Raw genomic sequence first — 20911 nt, 5'->3', positions numbered from 1 at the left:
ATGCTAATTTAATAAAGTGACCCTATATTTAACCCATACACTGTCTCAGCGTCTTTACTCCGCTTCCGGGGGAACGAAAGAACGAAAGAACGAAAGAACGAAAGAACGAAAGAACGAAAGAACGAAAGAACGAAAGAACGAAAGAACAAAAGAACAAAAGAACAAAAGAACAAAAGAACAAAAGAACAAAAGAAAGAAAGAACAAAAAAAAGAAAGACGTTATAAATAAGCCTCCAATTCTTTTTAACTCACAAAAATATTCAGAGATGCATTTTTTAATTTCTTTTTCTGGCTTCCTGGAAATAACCCAAACCTAAAACAGATAGTTTTTAGTCTAATTAGCAACACAAAAAAGTCTCTAATTGTCACAACATTTGAGGTTTTTCATATGTTTGCTACCATTTTTTTTTTGTCCTGAGCATGATAACTATAGAATAGCTTAGACTTACAAATGAGCATGTTGAACTCAGTGGGAATCAGTTCTAAGAGAGGGATATATTTCTGTGATTCAAGATTTTTCTTAACAAAGACATTCATTGCAGTGTGAGCATAAGTGCTGTGGGTTTGCATTTTTTTTCCAGGAAATAACAAAACTACTTGTGCACAGTTCTGAATTGTGGGTAAATGGCTTCCTCTGTCTATCTGAACTCTCAAGGAGGAACCAAAAAAACAAAGGGTGGGGTCACTTGGTTTAGTTACTATCAAGTCAAGTTTGAAGAAAGGGAAGAGTAATAGGAGGAGCTGCTGCCTTGCTCCTTACAGTTTGGACTGTCTGATTATCTGACATCTTCAGGATGGATGCTTGCCTCATTGGTAAGTCTTCTTTTAAAAGAAACAGAGAACCTTGGTGTTGGCTTTCTCGCTATAGGATTCCTGAGAGATCTGTCTTATAGGAATTTCATCAGATTAAAGTCCCAAGAAGAAACGAGACAACTGGGTGGAATATAAGTTTGTCCCATTGGCCTGGTTTTGCTCCCTTAATTTCCGCCAAGGATGTGTTAAAGAGAAACAATTCCAGCTGTTATATCATTTAGTTATTTTGCATGTATTCTCACAGATATTTGTATCACTTTATAAAATATGATGACTGTTTGAGCTTAATGGTTGATGGACAGATATACAAACCTTAGCAAAAGTGAAAAAGAACTAAAGGACCAGGAAGAATTGTTTGATACAGATTATTTTTAATGTCTTTTTATTCGTCTCCACTTGGGTGATATATACTGCTGAAAAAAAATAAAGGGAACACTCAAATAACACATCCTAGATCTAAATGAATGAAATATTCTTATTGAATACTTTGTTCTGTACAAAGTTGAATGTGCACAACAGCATGTTAAATTGATTGTCAATCAGTGTTGCTTGTGGACAGTTTGATTTCACATAAGTTTGATTTACTTGGAGTTATGTTCTTTTCTTTAATTCTTCCCTTTATTTTTTTGAGCAGTGTAGAAAAGAGGCTTTCAGCAAGTGAGACTTAGATGTACTTTGCCTTGTCCCTTAATAAAGTTTCCTTGTGACTTGCAGATAATGATAGGTAGATATAATATCTTGAAATGGAGTAATCAAGGAGGCTGGCCAAGAACTTAGGAAAAGGTTGAATTATTAGAGAAAAAATAACCAACCAGTCCAAATTATCAAGTCTTTTATTTCAAACACACTCTTGTAAAGGTACTGTTCAGATATGGAGTTTTATATCAATCATTCAGATCAGAAAATATGAAATTACAGAAAAAAACTGTAATGAGATGTCTGAAATGGCTAACTTGATTGTTTTGGGGAAATGTTTGATTTCTGGGTCATCCACTATCTTGATTGTCTTCCAAAAGCCACATTTCTTCTTTGGCTGTATGCAGGGGGAATGGAGGGTTACCATCACTTCTAAGCTATAAAACCTTTGGTTTCTCCATCTGAGAAAGGAAATTAAAAAACCTGACGATTCCTGTTGTATCCAATAACGCTGTTGACTATGAGTCTTGTTTTTCAAGGAGGGTGTTACATTTCTTCCTGTTGAGGCAAGTAAAGAGAATCTATTGCTGCAATGGATGACAAATAATTGAGAGGACTTTCATAGCCAGCTGGACTGTTTTCCAGTTTCTTAACAGATTACCTCCACCTCCTCTTCTCTTTTACGTGCCATGACTTTGTGGTTATCTATCACTGATGTTTGAAAAGGCCCAGAAAAGTTCCTTCATATTGACTTCCATAGAATATAACTGAAGAGAAGGCAGGGTAGCTTCAGCCCATCTATTCTATTACTATATCTTCTTTTCTATTCTTTCTTAGATATATTTTACTATGAGTATCTCCTCTATAACCTTCATCATGTATTTTACTATGTGTATATATATACCCACTAAAACCATCATTGTGTATTGGACAAAATAAATAAATAAATAAATAAAATATCTCTGAATAGTTAATAGATCCAAGATTACTCCCACCTAGTAATCGTATTATTCCAGTAAATACAATTATGCCGTACTCCAGCCATCAGGATTTTTCTGAAACCTTCTTCTCTTTTCTATATTGGAAGTACTTTTCCGTCATCATTCCAGTTTTTTTAAAGGATATTTTTTCAGCAGAGCACTAAAATATAAGCATAATTGTTATAGCAGAAGTATTTTAATCTCATCTTTTTGCAATGATTTTGTCATTTAAAAAATAGTTCCTAGCAAAGGTTTGGCCACTGGTGGGCAGAAGGTTGACAGATTCCAATAAGAGTTCCAATGGTTTAATAATAATGAAAATAAAATGTATTTCCCCTTCCTAAATTAGATTATTAAAATACAGAAAGCTTGGAGAAAAGAGGATTTGTATGTAAAAATATTTATGTATGACCTGTTGTGCCAGTACAAAAAATAACTTCATCAGCTGAAGATATGCCTGGAGGAATATTGCTTCTTATAAAAATAAATCCAAATGTTGCTTCTTCTAAAAGCAAATTTCCAAATCCAAATGAAATAGAGCTTTACTTCAGCAGTGAATGAAGGGTCTTTCTAAACTGACTTTATGAAGTGCCTTGAAGTCCCACATCTCATGGGCATGACAGCTTGTTGCCTCTAACATAGTCAAACATTTCATATGACTAGTTTCTTACAGAAAAAAAAAATTGCCTGAAAAACATATCCTTCCCCCTGCTCAAATGTGATCAGGAACTTCGTTCGGTTAAGAGATTCTTCTGCCTTTCAAATAAAAAGTCTTCAGAGAGGAGCAGCATATAAATCTAATAAATTATTATTATTATTATTATTATTATTATTATTATTATTATTAAGAGATTTATGATGGGAAAAGCTTTAAGACAGGGCTTTGAAGCTCCTGGTCCACGGGTCAGATGCATCACATGCTAGATATTTATTTATTTATTTATTGTTAGAGTTGAAAGGGACCATGAAGGCCATCGAGTTCAACCCCCTGCCCAAACAGAAGCCCTATAGCACACCAGTCAAGTGGCAGTTCAATCTTCTCTTTAAAATGTCCAGAGTGTTGGAATTCACAACGTCCACTGGTAGGTTGTTCCATTGGTTGATCGCTCTGACCGTCAGGAAGTTCCTCCTTATCTCCATGTTGAATCTCTCCTTGGTCAGCTTCCAGCCGTTGTTCCTTGTCCGGCCCTCTGGTGCCCTGGAGAATAAAGTGATCCCCTTCTCTCTGTGACATCCCCTCGTATACTTGTAGACTGCTATCATGTCCGCTCTGGCCCTCCTTTTCTTTAGTCTATCCATGCCCAGTTCCCTCAGTCTCTCTTCGTAAGTCTTGGTTTCCAGTCCCTTAATCATCTTGGTTGCTCTTTTTTGCACCTTCTCCAGAGTTTCAATGTCTCTTTTGAAGTGTGGTGACCAGAACTGAATACAGTACTCCAGGTGTGGTCAGACCAGGGCGTAATAGAGTGGTATTAAGACTTCCCTGGTCTTGGAGTGTATTCCCCTGTTTATGCAGCTTAGGATTGTGTTGGCTTTTTTAGCTGCTGCTGCACATATGCCCAAGCCTGGTTTAGCAAAGGGGAAAAAAGTCCCAATATGTTATGTGACGCTGACATGATGATGTGAATTTGACACCTCTACTTTAAGCAAAGACAATGGAAGGCCTTATTTCCATGCTATGATGTAGTTTCATACAATCTCCGATTTTAGACAAAAATAAGCTAGACTCCAATATGGCTGGCCCAAGGTATGGGCTGCCAAAATTTTTACTGCCACGCCGTGGGCGTGACTTATTTGTGGGTGTGGCTTTATGGTCATGTGACCAGTTGGGAGTGGCTTGACAATCATGTGACTGGGTGGTTTAGAGGTCATGTGACTGGGTTGGAGTGACTTACTTACCAAAATAAGTTTTCAAATACAGTAATCCCTCACTACTTCGTGGTTCATCTTTCATGGATTCGCTATTTCACGGGGTTTTGCAAAAGGAAAAGAAAGAAAAAAGAACGCCGGGGCAGGGACGGTTTGTGTGTGTGTGTGGGTGGGGGGAACTGCAGCGGCGGCCTCCTTCAGCCTGCGTGGTAGCTGAGAGAGAAGCTGGTCTCTCACAGCGGTCAGCAGCAGTGGGTTGTTAACAATACAGTGAGTGTTTAAAAGCCCAAATACTCGTTAAATACATGAAAATATATATTTCCTCTACTTCCCAGAAATTCATTTTTTGTGGGTTATCTTGGAATGCATCCCACATGAAAAACGAGGGATCACTGTAGGTGCTTGGACTGTTTTTCAGTTGATTAAGTCACATTATTAAATAGCTACAAAAAGGACAAATGATAGACAGCATGATTTGTTGAGGAGCACAGTAACATTTTAAGGTTTTGTCCTGAACCCACAAGGTTCCGTATGATAACAGATTAGGCAAGTAGCTCAATTTTCTTTAATAGCCATAAAAGTTCAGTTATAGATAATGATTAAAATGATTAAAGGGTTTATGGGTAAAAACATGCTATTTAATTATTTCCTATTTTAAAAGTAACTAAGGATCATACTAAGGTACTAGAGAAGGAAGGACAATAAAAAAACCCTATTAAGTATAAACTTACCACCCCCACTGCACCCACCCACCGCTGTGGGGGCAGCAACCCATCACTGGCTGGTCCATATCCAGATGTTCCCAGTATCCCTAGCCAGCAACACTATCTGAACATTACAAAGCAAAATAGAAGAAATGTAATATGCAGGGTCACATTTTCTTTCTTGCAGGGATAGAACATTAAACAGCTCAGATTTAGGCATAAATTCCAATAAGAAGAGATTCAGACAATTTCTGAAAGTGTGAAACAGTCTATGCTCGGAAGCTGCTTTCCCTGGAATAAAGCAGCAGATCAAGTGACGTTGGCCTTGGGTTGCTGCTTGCAGGGAGCAACGTGCCTCATTTTTGTCATCGCATCAAAGCAATGATGCATCTTGGTGAGGCAAAACAGCACATTAATGTGGATCCACTGTAATACCCACATATTTCTGCCTTAATTTCCTGCCTGCTCCCAAAGTCACTGTGCTATGTCTGGTTCCATTTCAGTGCCACATACAATGTGCTATTGGTGGAAACTTGGCCTATGAAGTGCCACATATATTCACATTTTATTCTGACAACTTTCCCATTGAATTATTTGCAGCTGTTTTCACATGGATATTGTCTGTTTCTCCCCCCCCCCTTGTAGTTTAAAATATTTCTATGCGACCTATACGACCTGCTCTATTATATACTTTTTCTAAGCAGCCAACTTTGTACAGTACGTATTGAAACCTGACATATATTTTAAGCACAGCTTTCTAGAACACCTATTGATTTTATGCACTACTATGGAATATGGTCTAGATGTTGTAAATCTGGCTATCTGGAGCTGATAGAAAATTGTATTTGTTGCAGTCTTTTATGTCACAGTATGTAATGGTATATGAGAATGACCTTGAGAGAGAAGAATTGCAGTCTGAACAGTCAGATAAAGGAAAGTTTAGCTGATAGCAGAAAAGTGTATATGACAAACATCTCAGAAAAGACCTTCCATAATTTCTTGGGCTGTAAAGGTAACAGGAGAGAGAGCAGTCACGGGCTTGCCCAGACATTCGCATATTTCTCCAACACTCCGTGGTCTGCATTGGTTGCCAATTGGTTTCTGGACCCAATTCAAAATATTGGTTATGACCTATAAAGCCCTACATGGCATGGGACCAGAATAACCCTGAGACCGCCTTCTGCCACATGAATCCCAGCGACAGGTCAGGTCCCACAGAGTTGGCCTCCTCCATGTTCCATCAACCAGACAATGTCGTTTGGCGGGACTTAGGGGGAGAGCCTTCTCTGTGGGGGGCCCAGCCCTCTGGAATCAGCTCCCCTGGAGATTCATACTGCCCCCACCCTCCTTGCCTTCCATAAGAGTCTGAAGACTCACTTATTCCTCCAGGCCTGGGGCAATTAGATCTTTGCCACCTGCCCAATGAAACTGTTGAGACAATGTGGAGTGAACGGAATGATTGGGTTTTTTTTAATGGTTTTTGGGGGGGGGTTCTAGATTTTTAATTAGTTAATTGGATTACATTATGTATTGTATATTTTATATGTTGTGAGCTGCCCCAAGTCCTCAGTGAGGGGCGGCATAGAAATCCAATTAATGACAATGACAATGACAATGACAATGATAACAATAATGTGCTCTCACTGAGCCTTGGTGGCACAATGATTAGAGTGCAGTACTACAAGCTGCTTCTGCTGACTGCTGGCTGTAGTTTACCAGTTCAAATCTCAACAGGCTCAAGGTTGTCTCAGCCTTCCATCCTTCCAAGGTGGGTAGAATGAGGACCCAGATTGTTGGGGGCCATATGCTGGCTCTGTAAATTGCTTAGAGAGGGCTGTAAAAGCACTGTGAAGCAGTATAAAAGTCTAAGTGTTATTGCTAACTTGCAAGATTCTGTTAATTAATTAATTAATTAATTAATTAATTAATTTGTTTGTTTGTTTGTTTGTTTGTTTGTTTGCATGCTGCCCCTCTCCGTAGACTCAGGGTGGCTAACAACAATAATAAAACAGCGCATGACAAATCTAATATTTAAAATAACTAAAAACCCTTATTAAAACCAGGCATACATACTAACATACCATGCGTAAATTGTATAGGCCTAGGGGGAAGGAGTACCTCAATTTCCCCATGCCTGACGACAGAGGTGGGTTTTAAGGAGCTTACGAAAGGCGAGGAGGGTGGGGGCAATTCTGATCTCTGGGGGGAGCTGGTTCCAGAGGGTCGGGGCCGCCACAGAGAAGGCTCTTCCCCTGGGTCCCGCCATGTACTTGGGGCAGTTGTTTCCATTGACTCCGAAATGGGGGGACTGCGCTGAGGAGAAGGGTGGCAAAGGCAGGCTTCGCTTCAACCCTGGCAGCCAGGTCTGAATCCCGGGTGTGTTGGAGGGAAACGGGGTGAGGAAGAGACGTGCTGCCAGGCACTCGGCTCCAGCCCCTCTTGTCTTTTCACCCTTTGGCTGGCCCTCCTTGGGCAGCCCCTGCTCTGCCGTGGCCCATCCGCTGACGAAGTGCCCCAGCCTGAAGCATGCCAGTGAAGGTGACCACTCTTCCCGGCCGAAGGGCGAAAAGGCAAGAGGGGTTTGGCTTCCTGGTAATAATAGTTTCTTTACAACTATGGATTTCAACTCCCAGAATTCCTGACCCAGCAAGAATTCCTGGCTTAGGAATTCTGGGAGTTGAAGGGGCCACAGCTTCCCAACAGAATTGGAAGTGGGGGCATTGCAGCTGTCACTCATTACATTTAAGCCACCCCATCACATGATCAAGCCATTCCCACCTGGTCACATGTCTGGCAAGCCATTCCTACTTAGTCAAATGACCATCAAGCCACTCCCACCTGGTCACATGGCTGACAAGCCATGCCTACTCAGTCACATGGTCAACAAGCCACTCCCACCTGGTCACATGACCATCAAGTCACACCCACAAAATAAGCCACGCCCACAGTGTGGTAGTAAAATGTGTATCTATGCTCTGAAAACTCAAGGAGTAGCCTTTCATTTACAAAATGCCTGACCTGCTATTGAACTTTTTCTCCTGTTGAATATTGTGGTGTATGTGTGCTGGTCATGAGGTCCTGGAGAAAACCATTTCTGTTTGGTGGAAAACATGAGCCCTCGCAACCTGGACATAAACTGTTTCAACTCCTACCCTCAAAACTTCATTACAGAGCACTGCACACTAAGACAACTAGACACAAGGACAGTTTTTCCCCCAAATGCCATCACTCTGCTAAACAAATAATTCCCTCAACACTGTCAAACTATTTACTAAGTCTGCACTACTATTTCTACGGTTTTTTTCCCTCATCATTCCTATTACCCATTTCCTCCCACTTAGGACTGCATGACTGTAACTTGTTTCTTGTATCCTTAAGATTTTTATTAATATTGTTTCCTCATTGCTTATTTGACCCCTATGACAATCGTTAAGTGTTGTATCTCACGATTCTTGACAAATATATCTTTTTCTTATTCTTTTTTTAAAAAAATATTTTTATTGTTTTCAAAAAAAAGACAGACAAAGACATACAACATTAAACATTTAAGGAGCTGCCATTGCTCTGCTTGTCGCAGAAGTCTAACTAATACAGAATGTAAAAAACCCTGTTACCAGATCTATACAAAAATGCCACACGTGTAAATTACCTTCTATATTTTTAATATTAAACTTATTAATTAAATTTCTTTATATTTTAAAATATTATGTACTCATATAAAAAGAAAATAAATAAACAAAGTATTAGTAATACAGAAAAAAAAGAGATGAACACTTCTAAGTTAGTTATAATATAAACTATTTCATTCTATCTTATATTTCTTCAAATCATTATTTATTCTTATATATTTAATTATTAATTCTATTTTTAAAATTCCACCAATCATATACTTTATCCCATATTTTATAAAATTCTGTTTCAGTTTGGTTACTCAGACGTTTAGTCATCATGTCTAGTTCTGCACATTCTATGATTTTTTAAAATACCTCAGTGTCTTTTGGTATTGTCTTTTCTTTCCATTTCTGTGCAAATACTATTCAGGCCGCAACCAATATATGTATTATTAATTTTCTTTTTTATACACTGAAAATATATACACCAAGACAAATTCCTTGTTTGTGCAATCACACTTGGCCAATAAAGTATTCTATTCTATTTTAAAAGCGATGGTCAACTCATTCTGAAAGTGCATCTTTTAAAGTGTACTATAAATACATAACTCATAAATACTTAGAAAAGAATGTGCAGTGTGTGGCAAGCGGTTACTTTTATATGGTGTAAAGCTTCTGCCTTTCTAATTTGTGCATCTGGAATACATTGCTACCCTACGCATAGTGCTACCATATGAACTATGGTGACTGTAATTCAATGAGAAACATCTTTTCTTCTCTTTTTTTCAACTATCATTAGTAATTCCCTGTCCCCAACTCTCAGTAATTGGTTCCACTGTGAAATTTCTCTTACTGTCACAAAGTCATTTCCCCCTCCCCCAAAACGCAGCTGCCTTCTTTTAAACTGACTTCACGGAAATATACTTCTGTTCATACAATCTAAAATTATATTTTTCTTCTTTGCAGCCATTTGAACTTCTTGCTTATATTCAGTTGGCTATCAGTTACTATTTTGAGATCTTTTTCACAAACACAACCACTTGTGGGTTTAATTTCTGTTTCCTAAGTAAAGAGCAAATTTATGTGCAACTTTCCCATTCTGGGAATTATTACTTATTCTTCATTTTTCAAAAGCACTTTGAAATATTCCAACCTTCACTGCATTTCACTGCATTTCACTGCATTTGAAGCCAGGGTTGCTACTGTTTTGATATTCAAGACAGGCAAACTTATGGCAAGCTATTGTAATTTTTGCATTATTTAAACCATATTATTTAAAGCACCCTTTCTTCTGTGGCACTCATCCTCTGGAACATCATCCCCTGAGAAATTAGATTCATCCCTTCTTTTGTTGCAGAGCGCTAAAAAACCTGGCTTTGCCATCAAGCTTAATATGCTGATAAATGAGTCCATGACCTGGCTGGTATGAGTGGCTGTGAGTCATCTTGGCCATTATTCCTTATGTTATTTTTATTGCTTTAAACTCTGGATATTTATATTTATTTCTATAAACATTTATTTATGTTTATGTTTATTTTGTTCTAAATGGATAATCATGGAAACATAAGTCAGCAGTATTTGCAGCTGCCAAAAAAGCCAAGACAGGCCTAGGTAGAATTAGCAGAGCGATAGAGTCAAGATCACATGAAGTGTTAATATCACTTCATAATGTCTTGGCAAGACCTGAGCCGGGGTGGTGCAGCAGGTAGAGTGCTGTACTGCAAGCCACTGAAGCTGACTGTAGATCTGTAGGTCAGTGGTTCAAATCTCATCACCGGCTCAAGGTTGACTCAGCCTTCCATCCTTCTGAGGTGGGTAAAATGAGGACCCGGATTGTGGGGGCAATATGCTGGCTCTGTTAAAAAGTGCTATTGCTAACAGGTTGTAAGCCGCCCTGAGTCTCTGGAGAAGGGCGGCATAAAAATCGAATAAATAAATATAAATAAATAAATAAATAAATACTTGGATTATTTCATCCAGTTTTGTTGCCATAATAAGATTTTGGTGCTCTAGAAAGAGTCCAGAGAAGAGTGACAAAGATGATTAGGGAAATGGAGGCTAAAATACCCAAAGAAGTACTGGAACTTGGTATATCTAGTTTAAAAAGGAGGACTAAAAGTTGACATGATAGCAGTGTTCCAATATCTAAGGGGCTGCCACAAAGAAGAGAGGGTCCAATCTTTTTTTCCAAATCACCTGAAAGCAGGACAAGAAGCAATGGATAGAAACTAATCCACGAGAGACCCAACCTAGAACTAAGGAGAAATTTCCTGACAGTTAGAACAGTGGAATCGGTGGGACAAGTTGCCATTAGAAGTTGTGGATGCTCCTAGAGGTTTTTAAGAAAAGATTGGACAACCATTTGTCTGAAATGTTGTAGGGTTTCCTGCTTGAGCTGGGGGTTGGACTTGGAGACTTCCAAAGTCCCTCTCAGTTCTGTTATTCTGTTATTTTAATTGTGCACCACCCAAAGATGTGCATATGAAATAGGCGGTCTGCCCATTTACTAAATGAATATATACTGTTATTTTTAAAATACAGAGACTTTAAATGAGGCATTAACATTTCCAAATCTTTCTGTTTAACATTTATTCTCCCTGGGGTTGGAGAATTGTAACTCATGTGTGTGGCTGGCTATAAATGTGTAATGTAATGCTTAGTTCCCAATGTAGCCAGATGAAAGGAAGACAAATATTTCAGTGTCTTCAATAGTTGTACTACTGACAATATATAGCAGACAATAGTTTATATATTGTAGAGGAAAAGTTAGCAACTGTAGTTATGCATAAAATGTCCTTCTCAGCTGTTAAAAGGATTCTGTTCCTTTTTTTGTATCTTGTTCTGCATTTTGGTTTCACTAAAATTTGCATTCATAGAACTCATTTTTTTGTCTTGTAAAAGAAGTCCAGCAATGTCTAAAAGACTTACTATATTTTTCAGAGTATAAGACACACCTTTTTCCTCCCTAAAAGAGGCTGAAAATTCAGGTGTGTCTTATATTCTAAATGCAGCTTCCCCCCCCCCCAGCCCTAACTAGGTGCTAACAATCTTCCCAGCTCTTATCTTGCAGGTTCTTTCATTGTTACTGTCTGCAAAGAATGTTTCCAAGCTCTGTCTTTGCAGAGTTTTTTTCATTACTGTAACTTGCTCCAAGTAAGTTTTTTTCCAGCACTAACCAGGTGCTAACGATGTTCCCAGTTCTTACAGCTTGCAAGATCTTTCATTGTTATTCTCTACTAATGTTTTCCAAGCCCTGTCTTTGCAGGGTTTTTTTTCCATTGCTCTAACTTGCTCCAAATGTTTCTTTCCAGTCCTAACCAGGTTCTAACAATGTTCCCAGCTCTTACTGGCTTGCAAGCTCTTTCATTGTTACTCTCTCCTTTTTTAAAGCCCTAACCAGGGGATAAAATAATGTGCTGAAACTGATCAGACTAAGGATGCTAGCCAGAGGAATATCTGGTAAGCAGATTCTTTTCCATATTTCCCTCCCCAAAAACTAAGGTGCGTCTTATACTCAGAAAAATACGGTACTCTATATGTATAGGATTCCAGCATCAGATTTGCTTTCAGAATAAACTTTTTGGGGGGAATTTGCCAGTTGAAAGAATGGTTAAATTCTTTATCAGTTGGATTAAACAGTTTATGGTTAGAATGCATGGACTGGATGGGATGTTTTGCCAGTTTTACTGGCTTGAGGATTCTAATATGTTAACTCTATTCATTGTTAGCCTTTCTACTTTGGGGTTATTGGTTTTTGCAAAAAAAACCTCTGGTTTGGTCTTCCCAGATTAAAGGCTCACCTAGGAAACCTTGCAACTGAACCTTCTATGTACATTTTTCTGTAATCCATGTATCTACTGTGTAGAACACTGCTCAGAGGAAATGTATAAGAACAACTGCTTATAGAGGAAGTTGAAGATGGACATACATTCCAGGTTTGGGGCACTTTCAATACATAGGAAATCACAAGCTTGGGAAAGTACTCTGCCCTCGCCTGTTTCCCAAATGTCACTTCTACATTGGCTAAGGGGGAAGAACCTTAGACTTCCAATAGGAGAAATAATAGACCGAAGACACAAAGCAGTGACTGCAATAAAGAAAAAAGCCAGTGAGTAGACTAGTTTTTCAAAATCACTCTGGACAAGGAGGGGATGGAAGATTGTTCAAGTGTGCTCAGAACAGCCACTCCCAATGAGGAGACCAAAAGGCAGCAATTTTTGATGGGTTTTGAGCACTGGAGCTTAATGGGAATAACCATCTTCGCAACCATGGTTGTTGCCTTTTATAAGTCACTAAGTTTGCAATTTTTCCCCCCTAATCATGTTTGGTAATTGCTTGCTAACTATTTTTAATCTATTACAAAACTTTTGAATTAACAAATATCAAAAATGCAGGTGAGTTAGATTTCAATCTTTGGTGAATGAAATAAAAGCTGAAGAATTGCAAAGAAATGAACTAGATATCAAAAAGCTAAAGAAGATTTTGATTTCTTTCTGATGTGTTTATTGATACTTCACAGACTGTAAAGAAGCACTTTGAAATGATGGTTTGGATGAGTTCTTAGGGAGTATTACAGATGAAACCCAAAGGCTGACTTTTTGACCTCAAAAACATCTTGAAAATAATTAACAAGATTTGCTACATTTTTTAAAATCTTCAAGGAATTTATAATAATCTCAGTGGTGCCCTTCCAAATGTTATCTTTCTAAGAGGAGTTAGGTTGATGAATAGTAATTGGTCCCAGCAATCCAGTGAACTAGGTGGATGGTAGGATTTTCATACAGGTTTCCTGGTTTCTTGCCTGGTGCTGCAACGGCTTTGCACTACTGGCACTCATTGTTTACATCCTGTATCTGAATAAAAACATCCATGTGTCCATCCAAGTGTTAAGTCAACTTTGCAAAGTTTTTGTATGGCAATAGCGCTGACTTATTTACTGCTTGGTAGGGATTTACAGCATTCTCTGAGTAGTTTACAAATGTCAGTATATTGCTCCCAGCAGTATGAGCTGACATTTTACTGTTGAGTCTCTTAAGTACTGTTGAAGGCTAAGTGAAACTTGAGCCCCAACAGGCAGTGTTCCCTCTAATTTTTTTGGGGGGTGGGCGGAAAGGTATAGTGTCTGAGCGGCAGTCCCTTCGGGACTGGGCGGCACAGAAATAATAAATAAATAAATAAATAAATAAACAAAAAAAAAACCCACCCTGTTTTGCCTCAGAGAATTTCAAAATAAAATACTGTACTGTGTGTCTATAATAGTGAGCTCATAATAGGGCAACTCTATCAATATCAAAATGCCACTTAAATAGTTGAGCTAGTTTCAAACTAGATTTTGATTTTCTTTCTCTCTTCCTTACTCCCATTCTTTTTCTTTCTCTTTTCCTTCCTCTCTTTTTTCTATCTGTTTCTCTCTCTTCCTCTCTTCCTCTCTCTCTCCTTCCCTCTCACTCTTTCCCTCTCGGCTTCTGGGCAGGTTTGGAAAACTCTGGGTTGATGATGATTTTTAAGTGAGCGATTGCTCACTGCTCAGCTTAGAGGGAACTATGCCAACAGGATTAAACTCCTGACTGTGGGCAGAGTTCGCTTGCAATACTGCGTTCTAACCAGTGCGCCACCACGGTTCCTGTATCTTTTATTCTGCTGTATCTTTTGCTCATTCCAGCTGTAGCTAAAACATTATTTCTCTGCATTACCAGATGAGTGCACTACATATGGCTAGTACTGTACTAGCAGGAAGTGACATAGTAAGTTGAGGCAATCATTAGGCAATGAATTATATCTGAATGCCAATGAAAAATATGAGAATGTAAATGTTTCCTGCTCTAGGACAAAGATTGTGCAATCTATTTGGAATGGTGTGGGGGTTTTTTGTTCAGAAATTATGCTTTTAAATTCAGTGGAAAAACGCAAAATGAATGACAAAAGTTCATTAAAAAAAACAGTCCTTCTTCTACATGTTGATATTACCATGTCAGGCTTCACATTAAGGCTCTGGAAGATAATTACACATCAGCCTCCCTCTGTTTTTCTTTTAAAAATTTAGCCAAGGGGAAAAAAGGGCATGTTGAATGGGATTCTTGTTTCTCTTCCTCTTTTTTCCTATCCAAATTTCACTTTGGCTCTAGGTGGTGGCTTCCTTTTTTCTGACCATATTTAGCAATAATCTGCATGTGAAATACAAAGCAGAGAAAGAGTTTCCAGGACCAATGGATTAAATTTCCTTTTTTCTACCCTGACAGAAGAAAACAAGGCAAAAATTTATTTATTTATTTATTTGTTTGTTTGTTTGTTTGTTTGTTTGTTTACTTACTTACTTACTTACTTACTTACTTACTTACTTACTTACTTACGTACGTACGTACGTACGTACTTACTTACTTACTTACTTACTTACTTATTTATATTAGATTTGTATGCCGCCCCTCTTTGCAGACTCGGGGCGGCTAACAACAATAACAAAAAACAATGTATCACAAATCTAATATTAAAAAGTCTCTAAAAACCCCTTATTTTTAAAAAACAAGACACACGCACAAACATACCATTCATAAATTATATAGGCCAGGGGGAGATGTCTCAGTTCCCCCAAGCCTGACGGCAGAGGTGGGTTTTAAGAAGTTTGCAAGGAGGGTGGGGGCAATCCTAATCTCTGTGGGGAGCTAGTTCCAGAGGGTCGGGGCCGCCACAGAGAAGGCTCGTCCCTTGGGTCCCGCCAGACGACATTGTTTAGTTGATGGGACTCAGAGAAGCCCAACTCTGTGGGACCTAACTGGTCGCTGTGATTCGTGTGGCAGAAGGCGGTCCCAGAGATATTCTGGTTTGATGCCATGAAGGGCTTTATAGGTCATAACCAACACTTTGAATTGTGACCGGAAACTGATCGGCAACCAATGCAGACTGCGGAGTGTTGGTGTAACATGGGCATACCTAGGGAAGCCCATGATTGCTCTCGCAGCTGCATTCTGCATGATCTGAAGTTGGATTGAGGAGGACGCCCAAGTTGCGGACCCTCTCTGAGGGGGTCAGTAATTGCCCCCCCAGGGTAATGGACAGACAGATGGAATTGTCCTTGGGAGACAAAACCCACAGCCACTCTGTCTTATCTTATCCTTCCACTGCTTCATTGATAAAATGATATACTACTAAATTACTGAGTGTGCTTGCAAAGAATATTTTTTTTCTGATGTAGCAGAGACCAATCAAATAAACCAATATGGGTGCAATTTAAAATTTCCTAATAATTACAATAACCACTGTGAGTTAAATTTGCAGAACTCCTATTAGAAAGGAACCATATCATTTTCTCTAATGAAAGAACTAATCTTGACCCCTGCTAAACATTAATTTCCCTAAACTAACTAATGTCCATTCTGAATGTCAGTATTTAGCTAAAGCACAGTCTTCGCAGAGAGATCTGACATTTACATTTGTGTGATAAGTTTCTGTGATACCTTTATTCTCCATTATGGTACAATTTATACATCAAATAAATACATTTATTTGCAGTTACAATAGCTGTTTCTCATTAATAGACAAATATTTGCTAAGCATTCATGATTTAACTGTAGTATTATCCTCCACTGCCTTCCTACTTCTGCTTCTTTAGTAGACCATTTTGTGGCTTTTATCTCTGACATCATCCACCCTATTTCGGAGAACTAAACAGAAACTGTGCACAGCCTAGAGTAAGATTTATGGACAGCTTCTGATAAGGCTTCCATTTCTTTCAAAATCTTCTACCATCTTAATCTCCTTTCAAGTGGGGAGGAAGATATATTTAGATAAGGATTTTACAACAGGTGTCCTGGTATAAATTTTAGGTTTTATGCTCTCCTTGTAATTATGTGTGTGTATGTATGTATGCATGTATGCATGCATGCATGCATGCATGTATGTATGTATCTCAACAACATAGTTATGTATGTATGTATGTGTTCTGTCGGGCTCTCTGGTAGAATCCTCCCAAAAATTCACAGGTACAAATTTCAGACACACACGTTTGAAAATTCAAAACAATGTTCTTTATAATGAAAATTCACTTAAATCAAGCCCTCTTTTGGTATAGCAAAGAGCACTCGTCTCCAAACAAACTGGTAATTTGTACAAGTCCCTTATCAGTTCTGTGATACTTAGCTTGCAGCTGTGAGGCAATTCACAGTCCTTCTTCTTTCACAAAATGAAACACACTTTGCTCTGGTTTAGATTCAAAGCGGGGGGAAATCAGCACACAACAGATCAAAGTCAGTAAAGCAGTCACGAAACACAATGATCAGATAATCCTCCACAATGGCCAAACCCACAAGCTGCTATTTATAGCAGCCTCACTAATTACCACAGCCCCACCCAACCACAGGTGGCCTCATTTTCTTTGATAATAATCTCTCAGTTGTTGTTGCCTACGCATCGCTCTCCGCATGCATGGCTGTATCATTAACTCTTGTTCTGAATCCAAGGAGAAGCTAGATAATTGATCTCCTTCTGAGCTGTCTGCCCCAATCTCCTCCTCCCTGTCACTCATGTCTTCTTGGTCAGAGGAGCCTTCATCAGCAGATTCTACCGGGAGCAAAACAGGCCTGCAGCATGTGGATGTCTCCCCCACATCCACAGTCTTTGGGGCAGGAGCAGGGCCAGAGCTAACCACAACATGTATGTATCTCAACAACATAGTTATGTATGCATGTATGTATCTCAACAATATAGTTACCAACATTGGACTGCTTTCAGGATATACATGGAAATGACTCTAAGGAATTAGTCCTCCATGTTGTGAGTTTTATAGCAGTGTTTCCCAACCTTGGCAACGTGAAGATATCTGGACTTCAACTCCCAGAATTCCCCAGCCAGCATTTGTTGGCTGGGGAATTCTGGGAGTTGAAGTCCAAATATCTTCAAGTTGCCAAGGCTGGGAAACACTGTTTTATAGGACCCAAGCACCTTACACAGAGGATTTGTTTTCTTTGAAAGAAATTGTGGAAGATTAAAGTCATTTAGTGGAGTAAATTGGAGCAGATACCAGCTCAAACTGACCCTCACCTTTTAGTAGACTGTCTCCACTAAAGCTAAAGACTGCTTGCTTTTTATCCAAAGCTCTGCATAAACACACCTGGCAGGAAGAAAAACAGATCCCTCTACCCCAAGCTTTCTTCTTTCCCAGTTACAGGCAGTCATTCTCATAACACAAAGTACTTGATCATTTGCTGAATGTATTGCTGTAATTTCCACTTGGTTATCTATTTGTTCTCTTCCTCTGTCCCCCCCCCCATTCAAAACAGCTGTTTTGAGTTAAAAGTGTCCATATCCTATGGACACTTTTAACTCAAAAGAGTTAACAATATCTCCGGGACCACCTTCTGCCGCCCGAATCCCAGTGACCAGTTAGGTCCCACAGAGTTGGTCTTCTCCGGATCAACCACTCATTTTGACTGATTCATTGACTGACTATGTGCAATCAGGTTTTTGATTCTTAGCAACCACATAGGTTTTTTTGATGACAATTTTCCCCAATTAGGTCTTTCAGACCTTGTAAGGGTGCACCCACTGCCACTTGTAAACGGTGATCATGCAGCTGGTCCTCCTCCTCTTCTCCTTCCTTCTATCTTTACCAGGATTAAAGATGTCTTTAGGGTGCTAGACATTTGCAAATGAGTCCAAAGTAGGATAATTTCACCCTGATGCTACTATAAGTCTATGGAGAGGGGCGGCATGCAAATGTAATAAATAAATGAATGAATGAATGAATGAATGAATGAATGAATGAATGAATGCCTTGAGTGAGAACTCTAGATTGATTTGTTCAATGATCCATTCTTTCATAGTCCATGCGGCTACCTTTGAAAAGTGTTTGGAAACTTCAGATTGTGCAGAATGCAGCTGCGAGAGCAATCATGGGCCCATGTTACACCAACACTCTGCAGTCTGCATTGGTTGCCGATCAGTTTCTGGTCACAATTCAAAGTGTTGGTTATGACCTTCATGGCACCGGACCAGAATATCTACGAGACCGCCTTCTGCTGCACGAATGGCAGCGACTGGTTAGGTCCCACAGAGTTGGCCTTCTCTGGGTCCCGTCGACTAAACAATGTTGGTTGGAGGGACTCAGGGGAGGGGCCTTCTCTGTGGCGGCCCCAGCCCTCTGGAACCAGCTCCTCCCAGAGATTAGGACTGCCCCCACCCTCCTTTTTCTTTCGTAAACGTCTTAAAACCCACCTCTGCCATCAGGCAAGGAGGAACTGAGACATCTCCCCTTGCCTATGTAGTTTTATGTATGGTATGTTTGTATGTATGCTTTTTATATAATGGGGTTTTTAGGTTTTTTAATGTAAAATTGTTATTTTAGACTTTGATATTAGATTTGTCATTGTATATTGCTTTTATCACTGTTGTGAGCCGCCCCGAGTCTACGGAGAGGGGCGGCATAGAAATCTAATTAATAATAATAATAATAATAATAATAATAATAATAATAATAATAATGATATTGTGATGGATTTTTTTCCAACACCAGAGCTCAAAAACATCAATATGTTTTCTGTCTTGCTTCTCCAGCTTTCACTTCCACAGAGCATGACAATGAATACTCTTACTTGAACTATTCTGATGTTTAATCACTCACTTTATTAGGATATGATGACAGTAGTTCCCAAATTAAGTTTTCAATTCAAGTAAATTTGGAACAGCTTTGTGGAAATGGGTCTGTCATTCTCACAATATTAATTTTAAAAAAAATATTAAGTGGATCAGGACAGACTAGCACTTCAAAACCTTTGATTCAAACCCCTACTCGGTCATAAACTTCATTCCTCAGAAGACATCGCTTCAAAGAAGATGGCTCAGCAGGCATCATGGTACTTTCCAAAAAATGGTAACAATAGGAAAGATTAATCAGAAATTTAAATAAAACAAGGAAATCTGGAACTCCCTTTAAATTCTCAGGAATAGCAGCATCTGCATGGATTTGCATCACAGCTTCTGCTTTCAAACAATGAAAAAGACATAAAAAAGACTTTTCGGTATCATCCATATGGTGTCATTTATCTAAGAAATAGCTGAAACAGAAGCATAACCAGAAAAACCTCTCATTATAAAAGTTTATAATTAAGGCAAATTCAGTTTCTGAGATCAACATAATCAATCTACTTCAGGCCTTGTATTGTTATTCTTCTTTTCCAAACTTATCTTCTGACTTCCCACTTGAACTTCAACACTTCATTGCCATTTGGCTTCTCATTCATTGACTCCAGGTGGAAAATTTCTTCCCTTGTGTGCCCTTTATTTTACTTGCTCATGGGTTTTGTTCTGGAGTAATCTAAAAATTTGTCCCCTGAAACTTTCATGACAGTCTAGACCTGACTGTTTTTCAATGAAGATGAATGAAAGAATCCACTTGTATGTGAGATTTTTAAAAACCATATATACCCTTTGAAATCTTACTCTTATTACTGCAGTGAGTTTTATAGTGGGAATAAAAAATGTCCCTCTTTCAGATTCATCTGACTTGAATGACACTGAGGAGACTGAGAAGCATCAGAAGGACTTTCTGGAAGACATTCAGGTAGGAATCACTTTGGTTCACCAACTAGATGAGTTGAGTTGAGTTGAATTTACTCTATTGATTAGCCCTTGGGCCATATCCAAATGCAGAATTCCAGACATAAATAATTGCTGAAATCTGATAAAAACAATTTAAAATGGAATTGGATAAAACACCATTTAAAATAAAATTGGAATAAAATATAATTTTAAAATGAAATTGGAATAAAATATACGGTAATTTAAAATGAAATTGGAATAAGATACAATTTAAAATGAAATTGGAAACTAGATGGGGTAGACTACAATTTGCAAAATCCTATTCCACATGCCTATTGACTGTGGAGTGCAAATTGTTGGAGATCAAGAGCATTTGAACTACCCCAGGTTGGGGGTGGCTGAGAAGAAAGCAAAGGATTTGAATTAACAAAGCAGCTAGGTAATTTTTGACCCTGGATTTAACTGAGTTATAGGAAGTAGAAAAGGTCTAATAAAGTCAGGAGTATTTCTTGTGATAGAACAACATATTTGGATAATGGCTATGCTTATCGGAAAAGACTCCTGACATTATTAGTAGAAGTTTGTTGCATGACCATCCCTACTTGGCCTGTGACTTATTGATCTTATTGATCTCGAAGATCTCTATCCTTCTACATATATTTTTCATCTGTATCACGGACATAATAACAATATATCTTGACAGATATTCTAAGGAAAAATAAATGTGTGTATTGTATCTAAGTGAAATGACTGAAAAATGCAAGTATAAGTT

The 20911-nt window shown here is 38.6% G+C and overlaps 1 protein-coding gene across 1 annotated transcript in view; it reads left to right on the top strand.

Moving 5' to 3' along the window:
• The first annotated feature begins 714 nt into the window (after nt 1–714).
• CYTH4 (cytohesin 4) overlaps nt 715–20911 on the top strand; it is a 53794-nt gene continuing 33597 nt past the window's right edge. The window contains exons 1-2 of the mRNA XM_070754818.1: nt 715–813; nt 20094–20161. Of these exons, the coding sequence (XP_070610919.1) occupies nt 795–813; nt 20094–20161 (87 nt within the window). The 5' untranslated portion in view covers nt 715–794. The remainder of the gene's footprint in view (nt 814–20093; nt 20162–20911) is intronic.

The sequence above is a fragment of the Erythrolamprus reginae genome, chromosome 6, assembly GCF_031021105.1.
Source record: "Erythrolamprus reginae isolate rEryReg1 chromosome 6, rEryReg1.hap1, whole genome shotgun sequence".
In the NCBI taxonomy this organism is placed as follows: Eukaryota; Metazoa; Chordata; class Lepidosauria; order Squamata; family Dipsadidae; genus Erythrolamprus; species Erythrolamprus reginae.
This window is presented reverse-complemented; position numbering and strand designations above follow the sequence as displayed.